Genomic DNA, 17,620 nt, shown 5'->3' with positions numbered 1-17,620 from the left:
TTTAAATCAAACGAAGTTGAGAGACCAATTAACCCAGCCATGTCAAGTCATAATTTATTTTAGTGACATTAAAAAAGAATTAACTTCAATATTTGACAAGATACTATGATTCAATTGAAGGAATCAATGTCTAATTAACTGATGAAAACAGATAATATTGTAGTAGTTTGACTAATAAAATTGTATATTAAATTAAACCATATTAAATAGAAATCAACGTACTATGAACATGGAAAGAGACAAGACACATTCACTTGTCCCAATGGTTACATTCTTTGCCTCTATATCCCACAAATTGAATTGATCTTACAAAATATATTTTGATGTGTTAGTGTACTATACTGTGAATTAATACCCAATTGGACCTATTTTTGTCATGCTCGTGGTACAGATTAGTAATTTAATTTATAGTAATGGTACTTGTAACGTGAGCACAACAAGTCTCTTAGCAAATAAAATATGAAACCAGCCATTTGTAGAAAGCCTATTTTTATATATATAAATTGATTAGCATTATAATATAGATACAAGAAATATTAATTTAGTATGTTTTTGTTGTGCTTGTGCTGGCTGTACCTTTCTCTTTAAAGGTCCAATTTGGGGTAAGGAATAAGTCAAAATCAGATTTGGGGTAAGGAAGTGACTTAATTTACAATGAATGTTTGGGTGAAATTAATAAGGTGATCCTTTAATTTCATGATAAGTTTCAATTTTGTTTTAAGTTTCTTGACTTGGAAAGAAAAAAGAATAAATAAATGAAATATGTGAAATGTAATCAAATGAATCAAATTTGAATACAGATAAATATAACCATTATGTAGGAAAAATAAAATAAATAAAATAACGAAAGAAGACATGCATGAATCTATAGACATGAAGGTATCCTACTCGCTCTAATGTGATGGATGACCAGCTCCAGAAATGGGGTGTCAGAAACCGGGATGCACTTGACGAGCCAACCGATCGGCCATGAGAAAGCCGCAATGCCAAGGCAGATCCCCCACTGTCCCCAATCCAACCTCACCGTGTCTGCAAATTTCCTCAAGAACTCCACCATCATGACTTGCAAGACTATGGTGACCGCCACTATCCCCAGGAAGAGCTTGTTCTGATGCATCCCCTCAAACACGTTCTTCTTTTCCAGCTTCCTCGAGTTGAATTCATTGAAGACTTGGCAGAGGACGAAGGTGTTGAAGATCAACGTGTTGTTCACCTCTTCGCTCACCCCAAATATGGACTCCCCTCTGAAGTGAAACACCAGCAGCACTGCAATCTGGAACGTGGCCTGTGCTGCCAGGTTCCTCCACATGATGTTGGTGATGAGCGGCTCCGTCCGCCCTACCGGCTGCTTCGTCATCAGCTCCTTGGTGGGTTTGTCGGTGGCCAAAGCCAGAGCTCCCATGGTGTCCATGATCAGATTCACCCACAGGAGTTGCACGGTCGTCAGTGGAACTTCGCCGGTGCTGATGGCGGACACGAAGTTGACGACCAGTGCGGCAATGTTTACCGTGAGCTGAAACTGTAAGAACTTTTGGATGTTGTTGTAGACGCACCTTCCCCATCTCATGACGGTGACCACCGTGCTGAAGTTGTCGTCCAGGATGACGATGTCTGAGCTCTCCTTCGCGACTTCGGTGCCTTGGACGCCCATTGACAGCCCCACGTCGGCTTCCTTCAGTGCCGGTGCGTCGTTCGTCCCGTCTCCGGTGACTGCGACGACATGGCCCTTTTCCTTCAAGCACTGCACCATGAGCAGCTTATCGAAAGGAGACGACCTCGCCATGACTCGGATCTGATCGACTTTCTCCATTCGCTCCTCTGCCGAATAATTTCTGAACTCCTGCCCTTCGACGACCGATCCACCAGAGTCATCGGCTCCAATTATCCCGCACTCGACGGCGATGGCTCTGGCTGTGAACACGTTGTCCCCTGTGATCATTTTGACGGCAACTCCGGCGCGCCTGCAAGCACCGATCGCTGATTCCACCTCGGGACGACACGGGTCTTTCAGGCCGACCAAACCCAGCAAGGTGAGCCCGTCGTCATCTAACCTCGGAGTCTCTTCTTGATCAACATGGAGATGATCCTCTGCTTCTGTGTCTTTGTAGGCAAAGGCGATGCACCGGAGACTAGAGGAAGCCATGCCTCTGATAACCTCCTCAAACTTCATCCTCGACTCAGCATCTATATCTCGGACGCTCCCGTTCCTGTCGAAGTAGTGCGAGCATCGAATCAAGATCATCTCGGCAGCTCCCTTCCAGTGTGTTATCGTTGCTCTGCTCCCTTCCTCTTGCACCAGAACTCCGCTTCGCTTCTTTTCGGAATTGAAGGCCTCGACATGAATGACGCTGCACTTCCTCCTCATTTCCCCCATGTCCATGCCAAGATCCAAGACTGCCCAAGAAAGAAGAGCCTTCTCGGTCGGACTACCTGAGATTTCTGGCTCTGCCGTTGCGTTAGCTCGATAGACGCTGCCAGTAGTGTTCAGCCCGACTGCTTGACGAAGCAACGAAAGAACTCTTGGCGCGACGAAGGGGGTGCTGCCGCCGCTGCCCATCGGACCGCCTTCTTCGTTGCCAATCCAAAATTTGGTGACCTTCATTTGATTCAGCGTCAGCGTTCCTGTTTTGTCGGTGCAAATGGTGGTCACCGAGCCCATCGTCTCGCAGGCTGAAAGCATCCGAACCATGGCGTTGTCCTTCATCATCCTCTTCATCGAGAAAGCCAGCGTCAGCGTCACCGCCAACGGCAGCCCTTCCGGGATCGCCACCACGATGATCGTGACTGCATCCTGGAAAATACTCACGATGGCGCTGATGACATTGGAGGCGGTCGCCTTGTCTTTGTCGAACTTGGGCTGTCCGTTCTCGTCCTTGGTGCTCCCAGTGAAATGACGGATCATAAGCACGGCGAAGACTAGGACCGCCACCACAATGCCGATCTTCCCGATGCTGGACGTCAGTTTGTCGAGCCGCTCCTGGAGCGGCGTCGCTTCCGACGTCTCTCGGGTGATGGTGCTCATCATCTCCCCCCACGTCGTGTCCATGCCGACCCCGGTGACGAGCATGGAGGCGTATCCATCGATGACCTTGACACCGGATGTGAGGAACGGGTTCTTACTGGCGTCGATATCGACGGGATCGCTCTCGCCCGTCATGCTCGATTCATCGATCTGTAGAGAATGCCCTTGGAGGAAGATTCCGTCGGCCGGCACCTGGTCGCCAATCTTCAGGAAGACGACGTCCCCGACGACGACGTCGGAGATGGAGACGTCCTGCCGGTGCCCGTCGCGGACGACGCTGACGTTGATGTCGTTGCATTCGGCGGACAATCTGTCGAACCTCTTCGTCTGGCGGAAGTTGCTAACCGCGGAGACGACGGAGACCAAGATGATGGCCAGGAAAATACTGGCGCCATCGTACCACCCTTCTTTGATTCCGTGCTCCTTAATGCCGAAGGCGAGAGAGACGATGGCGCAGCCCATTAGGATGAGAAGGAAGAAGTCGTTGAGCGCCTCGTAGAGGAACCGGAAGAATCCCTTGGGTTTCGGCCTGGGGTAACTGTTGGAGCCGAAGGCCTCCCTCCGGGCTCGGAGGTCATTGCCGCTGCCGATAATGCCAGCCTCTTTATCAGACTCCAGCGTACCGACGAGACCGGCGGCCCCGCCGAGGCGGCGCAGGTCCTCGAGCCTCCGCTCCTTGACGAGAGACTTGAGGCTGTCGGTCTCGACGTGGGAGAAGGACGGTTTCGATCGGTGATCGGCGTCATCATCGGCGCTGACCTCGAGGACGACGAAGGAGGGGCTGCGGAGCACGCTAGCGAACTGCTTCTTCGCGAGGGAGTATATGGCGCGGCAGGAGCAGATCATGGCGAAGGCAACGCGCCATCGCCTGTGGGGCACGCGGCGACCGGAAGCGATGAGAAACGTAGTGCAATCCATTGGCTAAAACAGAGGCTCAAAGCAACGAATGCTACCAAATCCAACGGGACGAGAAAGCTGAGATGAACATGCTCCCTCCGACTTCACGGTGCTTATATGGCCAAGGATTAGAGGAGCTGAGAGGAAGGGGGACGGAAGGTTCAGGGACGGTTGCCGGCCGCGGATAGGAGGGAAGGTGGAAGAGGCGTGAAGCCGCGCCCGTACAGTAACGCGGCCCACTATACCGGCCCCTGCGATCCAATTTGACCGAGATGTGGGTCGGCCTCAGTGTCGATGACAGTGTTGTTCCGATCCTTTTGGCGAAGCTATCCCAGCTAAGCAAACGACAGGAACTTGCGGAGAAGCCTCCTCCTCTATTTCCATTTGCAAGCATTTACTTGGGCATTTAAACGGCTTTGGATCATATGAACCGACGACGCTTCGTTGTCTTCTGCAGGGAAAGCACACCTTTATTCCATTATTCTATTGGCTCCACGTGTGTCATCGTGTACTAAATGAATCGTCTCTTATCATTCTATATTATGGTCAACTCGGTGTTCACTTTACGGACGCGGATCTTTTCGCGTTTGACCATCATCAGCCTCTTTCTCTGGTTCCTTCGTCCCCGAACAGCTTCCGCAGCAAGTAACTCACCGGCATCAGCCGCGACAGCGAGGGCGACTGAGGCGGTGCCAGGTGCGTTCCACAAAGGTTCTCTGAAAGGTTGCGTGAGTTGGAGATCAACTAAGATTTTTTCTAATTACACGAGGAAATATCATAGTTCCGTCAAAAAAAAATTATTCCTTCTAACATATATAAATAGGGAGCATCATATCAAACATATAGATAATATTTTTTTATTTTATTCTTAACAGAAATAATAAAAGGTTCATAAAAAAAAAGATGAGCGAATTTTTATATCTTTTTCACTAATATCTTAATTTTTATATCTCTAAAATATCCCTAATAAAGTAAAAAAAATTCATGAAATCGATCTGAGTTATGATGTCTTTTGATAGGGTTATAATGTTTTTTTTTGTACATTCAAAAAATAATATAATCCTATATTAAAGTATTATAATCATATATAAATAATAATAATATTTTAAAATATAATATAGACTAACTTATCCTTATTTATGAGTTTGAAATCTGAACTTTTATGTTATTTCTCATATATTTTTTAAGAGTTATAATATTTTTGCCACCTACATCTTATTAATCCTACACGTTGGTCATGATAAAAATAATAGAAGATAAAGACACATTGGTCATGATAGAAATAATAGAAGATAAGAATAATTATTAAAGAAGTGAAGTAACTTGAATACATTGACATGTTTCCTCTCCTATTTATACAACGACGTTGGTTGCTGGCTAAAGGCAAAAGCGAAATTTCATTTTTCTGAAGTAATTTGAATACATTAACATGTTCCCTCTCCTGTTTATACATATTAGGAAGAAGGATTTTTCTCATTTTTCTCAATAGAATAAAGAGATTTCCTCGTATAATTGAAGAAATCTTATCTTATATCAGATCAAATGAGTATCCGATGTTGACTTGATGCTAGTAAAAGAGAACATTCGATCTCGAATGATGGTAAGAACTTTTCAATGTCGATGTAAGCCTTTACATCATAACTACAACGTCGAATGACTCGGTGCACGTTTTCACGATCAAATAATAGCTAATAATTTTATGTAATTATCTCAAAATTAACTATTGCGTCAACTCGATAGTTACATGTTTTCCAAGGAATCTCTCTCTCTCTCAATTAGGAGGGATCATGTTGTGTCAAAATTAACTCTTGCTTCAACTCAACTAAACTTCGATGATGAATTTTTCTCTCAAGTTGTTGACTCATGTGAATCATGAGTTTAATGATTTCTCTCATACCGATGAAAAACTTTAGTATCATGTCGTAAGAGTTGAAACTATCATGTAAAGATAGAGGTAAGAAACATCAACAAAAAAAAAACATCAAATACATGAGCACTTTAATATCACTTTCAAGAAGAAGTCAAACATCTACCTTCAGAATTTTATTGTGAAGTGAAGTTTGCTTGAAAATTGATTTCTCAATTTTAATCATACAAAACAAAATTGCAATTGTTGGACCACAAGGAGATCCTTTCCGATAAGTTGAGAAAGAATTTTCAAGATTAGTTCTGTCGTTATCTCGACACATCTTCGTGTATCACAATCGTCGATTTTGTGAGTCTCGTTATCACCTTCATGTTTTCGTTGTGTCTTCTCGTATAATTATAATATAATCATAAACATACAGATCGAATAATAAATGAAAAAAATAAAAATTTATAAACCTCAATAATAATAATATTAACTTCTCTCAACGGAAGAAGAAACTTCACGATCGTCGATTGGGCCATGTTCGCTTCCCATACGAGACAAACTCACCCCACTAAGGTTGAGTTCTCCTCCCCTTCATTATAGTTAGTCTACTGCTTTGGTTAGAGAAGGTGGAGGTTGGCAGAAGATATAACTTGGAAGTCTTCTCGGTCACCGAGCAACTTCAATTGCGTTCATTACTTTTAGGCTGTTTCCTGCAACACAGTTCAGTCGTCTGTCATGGCATGCGTGGAAGGTTTTGAGCTCTCAACTGTTGTGCATCATGATATCAGAAGAACTGCTCCGTGGGATATAAAAGCTTAAGCTTGCTTACAAACCCCAAGAGCATGGGAAGAGTCAATACAATCTACCATGTGGGTTTCCTTGTTTGCTTGGTGTGACTCAGATCAAAGAAATTATATAGCAGCCATCTCTCAGCATTCTGAATCCACATTAGCTTTATCGAATCATTCAACGCAAGCTTTTTTACATATGTTTTCTAAGAGATAATTGCAAAAAGCCTGTGAACTTCCATATATAGGGTATCTATATTGCATGTAAGTGAGGTGCAGGAAGTCGGATGTCATGAAGAACAACAGGAAGAAGAGAAAGAGGTGCCATCGCTTTCCGAGAAATGCTCTAGAGATCAACAACTGCAATGCCGCAAGTATGATTTCACACGTTTGAGAAATATCTTTCCTAAAGACTTAATTACACGAAGTAGAAAAGTACAATTGTCGAGCCAAAGGATTATAGGAGATATTTTGATTAAGGATATGTCAAAGGATCAATTGTCGAGCCAAAGGATTATATATGGAGCTATAAGATTAGATATTAAGTCTAAGGATTAAGTTTGAGGATCATATTTCAAGTTCAAAAATTGATCGATGTATTATAGGATTAATCGATATGTTGAAAAATTAATTGACATCTCGAAGAATTAGTTGGCATCTTTTCTCAACCACAAACACGATACATTCTTGCTCCTCCGCGAGCGCCATAGGCTCAAGTTATTCTAGAGGTACTTCACCTACACAAGCGAAGGATATTGCATTAAGATAGAATTTCCTTGATCTCGAAGAATAAAGCTTCAAGATCAAGAAAAGATTATGATTCTTGGACCGAATAAATGTGCATTCTCTATATACTTGTTTTATATGCTACTCAGATTAAATATTTTCGATTAAGGATATGAATCATGAGGGATCAATTATCGAGCCAAAGGATTACGAACTATAAGATTAGACATCGTGCCGAAAGATCGAGCATGAGGATCATATTTCAAGTTCAAGAATTGATCAATGCATTATAAGATTGATTGATATGTTGAAAAATTGATGGACATATCGAAGAATTAGTTAGACATCTTTGTTCAACCATATGCATGACATATCCTTGCTCGATCGTGAGCACCATAGACTCAACTCATCCTAGATGTGCTTCATGAACATAAGCTATTGCATTGAGATAGAATTTCCTTAATCTTGAAGAATAAAATATTATTAAATCATATATATGTCGCTTTTCATTCATTAATCAAAGAGAACCCACTAAAACATGGATCTCTTAGTTAGTAGCTAATCAATGGTTACTTGACTAGAATATTTTTAATTTTATATTCTAGATCGATTAGAAAGAAGAGAAATAATCATATAGATAATAAATAAGATTAAAACCCAAAAGAATTTTTTTTTTATATGAGGAATCTGGAAACTTGAATTCTCAAAAGAAATCAAAATATAATATATTTATTAATAATATTTTTATTAGAAATTAAAGCCATATCATAAAATAAATAAATTGACCTGATTATATTATTTGTGTGCGTTATGGTGTCAATTTTGACTCAGTACCGAGCCGATTGCAACCATTTCAAGCGACTAGTGACTCCACCTCCAGCCGTAGGGTCTAATTAAGCCAAACCGGTCCTCCAATTCGACCACTTTTGACTCGGTCCGATCGATACAATCAATGATCGGGGGTCTGAATCAAGAACCGTTACCCATTGTTGTTGATGCAAGATTAATACAATTAAATTTACTCTGCAATAAGATATTTAAATGCGAAAATAGTATAAATATAAAAAGGGGAAGGTAGAAATGAAGGAACCGATTTGTTCCCCTTCTTTAGAACCGGTCGTGAGTTGAGCAAAGGAAGCGGGCGAGTATATAATGTGCTTCGCCATGGAAAGAAGAAGCTGCTTTGGAAGCGGGTGAAAGAACGAGGGCCAGAGAGACATGGGTAATCTGTTCGCCAAGGAAGAACCCCCTCCAATGGTGTTGGTTCCTCCCATCTTCGACTTCCCTCCCCTCGCTGCTCGCACCAGGTTGTCCTTTTGCTTTTCCTAGAAATCTGCTCTTGTTACGAAAGATCTTTTAGGGTTGGAGTACTGGGATCTAGAATTTGTGATTCGTTTGTTAACAAGAAACACGATTTCATGAGTGAGACGAGGAGTTCGATGAATGTTCTGGTTCCTCCTAGATTGAGACACTGCTCGAGTGAAAGACCACCTCGGTTCATGCTGAATTAATGATCTTAGATTGGGCTCATTTGTGGCTTTACCAGCCTCTGCACCTTTGCATTTACTACTCGTCATCAATCGAGAGAATTTTCTGTAGTTTAGAATCATTAATTATCGGAGAACAGATGCGATATCTGCATGTGCTCACCAAGCCATTTAATTATTTCGAGTCTAGGAGGAACCTTATCGCATTTGGTTCCTTGTAGCTTATTTCTGCCAATTCTTTTTCAACATAGATGCTGGATACATTCACGACTCTTTTAATTTGTCCACAATCTTTTCCATGCCAGACGTTGAGGTTTTGATATGTTGATTGCTGTATATTGCATATAGTTCTTGTAATGATGAAATTAAAAAAAAAAAGAAGATAGCCAATAAGATCAGGATACATGTTAACTGCATGATGTATATGAATCAGAACAAATATAAACAGGAAAACACGACTGTAACCAACGCAGGATTCAAACATGTCAAGAGAACTCCATGAAGATCAAAGGTACAGAAAAACCAGCCAACTGCTGTAGGAGAAAATTTTGAAATGCAATTTAAAATCATGAGATGTCATAACTATTATATTTTGTAATAGAGGGATTAGAAGATGAAATACATTGAAACAAACAAATGAAGTGTGAATTTTCTTTGTTTAAGGAGTAAACTGATGTTCTGAGGTTATGAAACTTGGAAGAGAACTAATTTAAAGAGTTGCAATACTTAATACTGCAATTTAGTCTGATGGTAAATGGTTTTGTTTCTGGTTGTGGGGTTGCTGGACTGAACCTGTACAAGGATCATTTGTTAGAGAAGAGCTGAAAGGAAGAATCGGGCGACATGCACAACCAAATGATTCGGAAATGTTTTCAGCTTTTTAGTCAAGTCAATTGTTTGGAAGCAAGGGGCTAGCCCAATTACGGGAAGAGTCCATGTACCTGGCCTCACTAGTTGGGACATTATGGCTTGTTGACTTTTTGTTATTGTTGTGTGATTGCAAAGTTTCTTTATTATGTTTTGACTCCGGTCTAATAAAGATAATACACTTATTTCTTAGGATAAACAAATGTGTCAGTATAGGCCCTTTTCAAAGTTGCGGCATGAGACAAGTTGGTTTTCTTCATTAGATGGTTTAGAAAAGGGAATATAGGATCACTCATGCTAATATATTTTTCAGTTGAGTAAGTCTTTTAATTCCCTACCTGAATGTTGTAGATGTCTCTTTCAAGAAGAAAATTTTTATTTTTTACTTTGTACATCTGGATGTGGCCTGAATGATCTTTTCCAGTATGTTACAGAGAATCTACTATTTATTTTGAGCTGATGTTTTGTGTAACACAATCCATTCATTGTGATGTGCTCAGGATGCTTGTTCCAGCTTATGACTTGCTGTTTGGCAAACTTGCCTTGCGCTGTCTTTTTGAGGACTACTTTGAACAACCAAGGCATCTTAATACAAGAATTATGCTAAAACCACTTGAAGACCCTAACGTGGATTTAATTGCAACAGTATCCATAGTAGTTATTTTTGTAGCATAATCTTTCGTTTTCATCAATTTCTCTTGCTTGTAGGTTATTCATTTCCATTTTTGAGAGTTGTTGATACGGACGGCGAGTTTCCCAGTCTCTTCAATTTTCACTCTTTTACTAAGATTTGGGAGACTTTTTGGTTTGGTCGTATCTTCAATGAGCGTACCTTCAAACAAATCACTGGCCTCTGTATATTCTTTGATATGAGATTTTCCCTATATTGCTTTATGTGGTTCAGGTAAGTCTAAATAGAATGTGCTCACTGCTTAGAATGTGCTCACTGCTCAGAATGTGTAGAAATCGAATTCAAGTACGTAACATTTACTTCATTCTTACTAGTGGAAGAAGTGAAATATAAATAGTTATTTGCACAAGGAATAACTATGTTGCCTCTGTTAATTTTAAATTTAGAAAAATACACTTTTGTAATATGTTCTGTCTCACTGCCTCATGCTACAAGTTCTAAAGACATTCATCCTTTCTCATGGGCCTGTCATACCACAGCTATCAGCACTTTTGTCAGCAAATCAAATTTTACGAGGCTATATTCAGTGGTAAGCTGTTGTAGTGTAATACCAAGTGTCAAGTATCTTTTTAGGAAACTATTTATAAGGTAGTTCCTATAAGGGTACTTCGTCTACGGTGAAGGTCTATCTTTGGTGGACCTTTCCCGACACTTCCATTTAGTTGTTGTTATGGCTGTTAACCCCTCTCCGTGTCTCTCAAAAATAAATAAGTAAATAAATAAATAAATGAAGCATCTATCTGGAGTTTTTTTGACTTCTTGAAGTCTTCATTCGTATGTTTTCTTGCTTGCTTTATGTTGATTCTATAAATTTATTTCTACAAAACCACATCAATGCTCAATTGTCTTTCTCTTTAAATTTGGTGGCATGCACATTTTTCTTTGTTTTGATGCTTCCTTAAGTGTCATTTAAGGTGTCTGGCCCACTTGACCAAACATCTGGGAGGACCATGGAAGGAAATGCATTGTTTCGTTGGCAAAGGTTGTAATCATTCTCATTACTGTTTTAATGTTCTCATAACAAATGAATTTTAGTTTTCACTGATGATCCTTGAAATAATAGTTGCAACCTATCTCTTCCTCCTATCACAGGGACTTAGATGATCCGAACACATTTATGGATATTATGGTGTCGACCAATGACCCGTAAGAATATGTATCATAAAATCACGCTTTACTAAATGGTTGATATTTTCATCTTTAACTGGCATACTAATTTTCCATGTCTGTCCTATTTTCTTAGCATGTTGCGCTTGAGGTCATGTGCTTACTATCCGAAGTACCGGCTTGGAGCTTTTGGAATCTTCCCATTGCTAAAATCAAAGAGGTGCCTTCCATCTCTTGTCATTATTAATTGACACAATTCTAGGTTTTAACTCTGACTGATTTGTTCTTATATTAGGACAATGTGCTTGTGCAATTTTCCTTCCGTTAACATTTTTGCATGATTCTTACATTAAGTCTCATTCTTACATTTATCATGTTTGAGGATTATTTCAGGATGTTGAACACTTCTGTCTTATGATAATTTTGATGATTTTTTTATATACCATTGATGTAAGTTTTCCATCATTATCAGTTCATCTATGGAGAGAACACTGGCAGTGAACCCCATTTTTCTGCATTGAGTCACAATGTTGTCTTGCAGATATTAGAATGTGATCATCAGAGTTTTGTTTTGAAATATGTGAATTTGCATCATGCAGATACTTTTATGCTTCTGTAGGCCTTTTAAGTTATCATTTAATTAGATCTCACTAATGAGTTTCTATAGGACTATCTAAATGCTTTTTATTTTACTTTTTGTGGTTGATTAGTGCAATGGACCTTGGGTTGTCTTTTCTTTTGTTGTTGTTATTGTCTGTTTTCCTGATTCTCTGGTTTTACTCTTTTGCTTTCTAGGAATATAATTATTTCTTGTTCTTATAAAAATGTTATGTTCTTGAATTATGTTTGCCTAAGGCGAGACCTGTGATTCCAGAAATTTATTTCATACATCGTTTAACTCTTATATATATATATATATATATATTTACCCAAACAGAGTGCTCCCAGAAGATTATGGTGTTATGGGCTTGAGATATGGATCAGAAATTCTGTCCATTGGGAGCACATTTATGCCATTTCCATGTAAGTATCAGTTATATACTTATTTTGATATTTTGCCTGATCATTACAAAGCTTCAGAGTGTTACCAACTTCATTGATTTATCCAATTTGTTTTTTTTTTGTTTTTTCAAACCATTGCTTTGCTTTGCAGACTGGTTGTATATGAGTTAAGATGATATTCAAATATGTCTGGCAAGCTTTACTAGAAAATTTACTATTCATTGATCTGGCAACAGAGATTAAGGGACACAGTTACTTCCAAATACATTGTTAAACACCATGTGCAATGAAGATACAGGTGTTCTGATAGAATCAATTAGATGAAGCTTACCGAGAGATACAATTTAGTCAATGTCGGATACTGCAACTTGTTTGTTACATTATGATGATCTACTAGGTGCAAGGATTTAAGTATTGAATTTCATGCCATGCATTCTATATGTCATCCATGTTGATGTTCATGCGAACAGTATTGTCAAAGGTGCTAGGCGCTAAAATGCACAAACATTCCAAAACACCCAAGGCATTAGACGCTCGCTAGAGCGTAATGATACCCTCACCATTAATTGTTCGAGATTGCAGTTGTCCAGAAATGTCACAGGAGGTCATGGACAGAGGAGGCGTTGTATGCATCACCCTGTGTGGTGGGAGTACATTGGGCAATCTCATTAATTGTATTGACTAAGCCAAACCATTTGGCTCGATCTGCACTGACTCGATGAAGGGGGAACGGGAAGGAATCTAATTAATTAATTGAGTAAAACCATTTAATTCGGTCTGGATTGGACTCAATCTAATGTATGTAACTTAATGTGCCTGGATCGACCCAGGCAAGTACCTGGGCGGTCTGGCATCCAGACCAAGGTGCTCGCCTAGGCAGCGCCCAAGCCTAAGCACCTCGCTTGGGTTGTCATCAGGTGCTTGTGCCTCACTTTGCCTCATCTTGCCTCACCCAGGCATCTGGTAATATCACCGCATGCGAAATAGCATGTACCTGCATGTATTATGTAGAATAAGCATCTCTGAACATTGCAAGCAACTCACTCACAAAATATGTACTGATACTTCAATCCCTGCCACGATTTTTGAACTTATAGTAATGACCCATTTTTTCCACTTCATACATAATTGGCTAGGTCCTGTTATCTGTGGCTGTCTATCTTTATAAAGTTACTCTATTATTGGTGATTAGAATGAGTTCTTGCTTTGAAATATGTTCCTTTTTGTTATATATGTCTTATTTTTATTTTGTAATGGACTGTGAATCTGATGTATTGCTGAAATATTCTGGTCTTGTTTTCTTTTGCCTCTGGGTCTTGGGCTCATTGACTTTGGTCTTCTTTTGATAAAGGTTATAGTTCAATCTTCTTTCCCACCTGCTATTCTGAAATACATAGTACTACTGATGTTTTGTTGTTGTAGTGTCCAGTGATACTCCAGTCAGTGCATGGCTAGTAGGCAGGGCAGGGAGATTAAGTATTGGTGTGCAGTACAAGCCACTTTGTGAGTTGAATTTTATATTATATGCCATCTAGAGAGATTTTAATATATGAATTTGTTCATCCTCAAAAGAAATATGTATTTACATTTTGTGGCTGTATATCATCGTTGACTAAAAGAGACAGGATTTACTTTTGGTGTGTTACATTGTGTCGATTGGCATTTAGCAAGATATCTCCTGCGAACTAGAATTGCGCTCAGTAGCATGCTTGAAGTAGAAATATTGGTAATTTGTGATGCTACCACAAATTGTACAAGTTGTAAATTTTGCCTAATTTGTGATGCTACCACAATGATATAATCATTGCTAACTCGTATGATAAGACCAAGAGAGTTATTAATTCAAGGCCAAACAATCATGCATAACCGATAACAGACACGTAACCGATAACTTGTCTGTTTTCTGTTGACTATTAAATTAATGGTATAATTTGATAACCTCTATATTTGACAATATTACATTTAGATAAAGCATGAAATATTGGTGTTCATTTGAAGAATTTAGCATTAGAAAAGAGTTGGAGCATTTTATCGTGTTTTACTATTGGGTTTTTACTTTTATAGGTGAGAGCAAAAAGCCGTTGTGCTTCAAGGATCTAAATAACTGGAGTTGTTCAATTGGTTATGGAGTTGGTTCCAGCAGCCCCCTTTGTCCTTCATACAATTTCAGCCTTGAACTAGCTAGAAGCTCACAGGTATGCTGATTTTGCTGTTTTCCAGCCTTGCTCCTCAATCAGTTGCATACATCTTGTAGTCTGTGAGAAAATACATGAATCTTGAGTCTACTTTTTTGGTTTGTTGATAGCTTGTGTTATTGTAAATTTACTCATTTGACCTTTCTAATTTTCTATGAGATCTCAAATTGTTCATCAGAAGTTTCTACCATTATTATCTACCCTTGGATGATGCATCTTTCAGCAGACATGGAAGCATTTTTGTCACTCAATCTATTCCGCATGTAATGTTCTCTAATTTGTTTTCTTGCAGCTAATTGCATCCTTCTATCAACATTTTGTGGTGCAAAGAAGGGTACGTATAGTTTGGCTTTGCTTGCAGCAGTTTTACTATTCTATATTGCTAATTGAAGTGGCATTTATGTCTGAATAGATATATGTGTAATCTGGTGTCCAACATAATATATATGAGCCTGAGTCAGCGGTGTTGCCAAGTACTAAACCTTGGTATTAGAGATATGATGGGATATCTCCCAAATTATATTGCATCCACTCTGTTGGCAATTAAATTTCTACCATTGATTTGCTTCAAAATCATGTTATGCCTTGATTTTCTATGGATTGGATACAAGATATCCATGGTTTTCTGTAATAGTTTGGAGAGATCGATTAATTGAACCTTGTGCTGTCAAGCAGGTGAAAAATCCATTTGAAGAAAGCCAAATAGCTGGCATTACAAATTATATTGACTTTGGCTTTGAGCTAATGTCGAGGTAAATTAGATTAACAAACAACGTCTTTTTACAATGACTGCTGGTTAAATACCTAATTGAGTTTCTTTTTCTCTTTGGTAAAGAATCGATGGAGATAAATCTTTGGGGAGTGGTGATAACTCCTCATTCCAATTAGCCGCATCTTGGCAAGCCAATAAGAACTTCTTAGTGAAGGTGAAACATTGTGATTCAAAGCTTTTCTGAAACATTGTGTATATTTCTACACTGTTAATTTTTCCATGATGCAGGGGAAATTGGGTCCTTTTGGCTCTTCTGTAGCTTTAGCATTTAAGTCTTGGTGGAGACCTTCCTTTACATTTAGTATTACAGGTAAATTTCGCTGACTGGAATGTTTTTCCTTATGAACCATGAGGTTTTCTCTTCTGGCATGGTTCAAACTTCAAACTGAACCAACAATTGATGCGAGGGGCCAGCATTTGCTAGTTTTAGTTATGCTTTTGATAACAAATAAAGTGCATTCGGCTTTAATTTGAACAACAAGAAAGAGAGAGAAAAATTCATCAACAAGAACAATAATGTAGGAAGCACATAAAAAATAGGACCAAAACATCCAAAGATCTTGATTTCTTTTATGAATATCCAAGAAAAGTATTAAAACATTCATGCAAAATAAATTTGTTACACTCAATAACCATAACGAGTGAAAAGCAATCATCTAGTTATTTTAGATCAGCAGCTTACGACTTTTGCCAATAGCTAAGCAAAAATACCTAGATGAGAATCCTTAATAAATGTGTACAAAATAATTAATGAAAACGGTCATGTAAAATAATTTGTTGGACTCAACAACCATAACAAGTGAAAAGCAATCAGCTAGTTATTTTAGATCAGCAGCATACAGACTTAGGCAATAGCTAGGCAAGAATACCTAGATGATAATCCTTTATAAATGTGTACAAAATAACTAATGAAATTAAGTGTTTTAATATTATTTGAAGTTTTGAACAAAACTAAATCAGGAGGATAAGCAATTGGACTGGGACCTCATATTTTGGATGCATCAAGTGAGACTCTATTTTTGTAATCTTATGTGCTGATTTTGCTAAATTTTAATCATTCTGACAAAAAAAAAATCCTTTCTGTTGTTTCTCCTAGCTATTAATGATCGTCGGAATGGAACGACTTCATATGGATTTGGAATCCGCACCGAGGATCTAAGAGAACCCAGGTTCTTCCCTTGTATACTATTAATTAGCATAATCATCATATTTAAGAGTTCTACGAGGTCATCACCCTTGTCATTTTTTGGAATTAGGCATTTGTCTGATGTCAACCAATATCCTTGTCAAAATATTTCATCAAGTACAGCATAGCTCCTCATCCATATTTGACTTCCATTGATTTCCTATATGTTTTCATAAAATGTAGTTATCAAAGAGCGGATCCCAACTACGTGATGCTGACACCCAACAAGGAGCACTTGGCAGCAGGTGTTGTTCAAAACTTTGGGAAGCGACCATTGTTCCAGTCAAACATAGATACAGGAAACTATGATCATTTGCCAAGGGAATTAAAACCCATGGGAAAGATTTTCTAACTCCTCTTTCATACTTCGTATGCCAACAACAAATGGATGAGGGAGACTAGGAACTTTGTCGTTATCTAAAATGCTTGTAATTCCTCTGACCTCTCTCTCTCTCTCTCGAGGTGTTTGTTATATTTATTGGTGCCAGAGAGCGTCCTAAAATCTGTTTTCTTGACACTGTTCATTGCTGCTATAGTCATAAAGCAATTGCCATCCTAATTCATGGTGCCTATGCAAGTTTATGCTAAAAATTTGTGAGGAATGGAGTTTGGATTTATCAATCCGGGAAAATTCCCGTGGCATTAAAGAGAAAGTTGACAATTATGAAATATTGGAACTTGACATCCCGTATGTTTGCTAATGGATGTACTCTTTTTCTTTCTCATTTTCTTTAATATTTACCATATTTTACTAAGCTCCAAGTAAGATTTTTTATGTTTTAGCTAATATGACCAAGCTGTTCATCCATTTGGCCCAAACTAATAGTCCAATTTCCTATACCAAATGAATTGATTTCTTGATCAAACTTTTGAAAGGTTATTATAGATTAAGGGCTGTCACACTGTCTTCATATTTCTATTGTAGGGTATTTCTATTGTAATGGAAAACGCGAGTCCGAGTGGCACAGTGACTTTGGTTCAACGACTTTGGTTCTCTCAAAAATTTCATATAGTTTCGATCAGAG

At 39.0% G+C, this 17,620-nt stretch overlaps 2 protein-coding genes across 2 annotated transcripts; one reads left to right on the top strand and one right to left on the bottom strand.

Annotated features, from left to right (window-relative positions):
• Nucleotides 1-752: 752 nt before the first annotated feature.
• On the bottom strand, nt 753-4,146 carry LOC103992834 (calcium-transporting ATPase 7, plasma membrane-type). Its single transcript, XM_018829452.2, has one exon. It carries the CDS (start codon nt 3,938-3,940, stop codon nt 866-868), a length of 3,075 nt encoding a protein of 1,024 aa, XP_018684997.2. The 5' UTR covers nt 3,941-4,146; the 3' UTR covers nt 753-865.
• Nucleotides 4,147-8,386: 4,240 nt separating this feature from the next.
• Nucleotides 8,387-17,172, top strand: LOC135679555 (uncharacterized). Its single transcript, XM_065193430.1, has 14 exons — nt 8,387-8,595; nt 10,143-10,287; nt 11,248-11,315; nt 11,426-11,479; nt 11,577-11,660; nt 12,378-12,463; nt 13,865-13,945; nt 14,507-14,637; nt 14,930-14,971; nt 15,313-15,389; nt 15,473-15,563; nt 15,638-15,719; nt 16,506-16,578; nt 16,779-17,172. Exons 1-14 carry the CDS (start codon nt 8,507-8,509, stop codon nt 16,945-16,947), a joined length of 1,272 nt encoding a protein of 423 aa, XP_065049502.1. The 5' UTR covers nt 8,387-8,506; the 3' UTR covers nt 16,948-17,172.
• Nucleotides 17,173-17,620: the final 448 nt, after the last annotated feature.

Source organism: Musa acuminata, chromosome BXJ1-7 (assembly GCF_036884655.1).
Source record: "Musa acuminata AAA Group cultivar baxijiao chromosome BXJ1-7, Cavendish_Baxijiao_AAA, whole genome shotgun sequence".
NCBI lineage: Eukaryota > Viridiplantae > Streptophyta > Magnoliopsida > Zingiberales > Musaceae > Musa > Musa acuminata.
The sequence above is the reverse complement of the archived record's forward strand: the minus strand, read 5'-3'. Positions and strand labels throughout refer to the sequence as shown.

Excerpts from the sequence above, each read along its gene's own strand:
- LOC103992834 (XM_018829452.2), bottom strand. The coding sequence starts at position 3,940 with ATGGATTGCACTACGTTTCTCATCGCTTCCGGTCGCCGCGTGCCCCAC.
- LOC135679555 (XM_065193430.1), top strand. The coding sequence starts at position 8,507 with ATGGGTAATCTGTTCGCCAAGGAAGAACCCCCTCCAATGGTGTTGGTT. Across the intron at positions 11,316-11,425 it reads GCATTGTTTCGTTGGCAAAG|GGACTTAGATGATCCGAACA; the intron begins GTTGTAATCATT and ends CTCCTATCACAG. Across the intron at positions 16,579-16,778 it reads GAGGATCTAAGAGAACCCAG|TTATCAAAGAGCGGATCCCA; the intron begins GTTCTTCCCTTG and ends CATAAAATGTAG.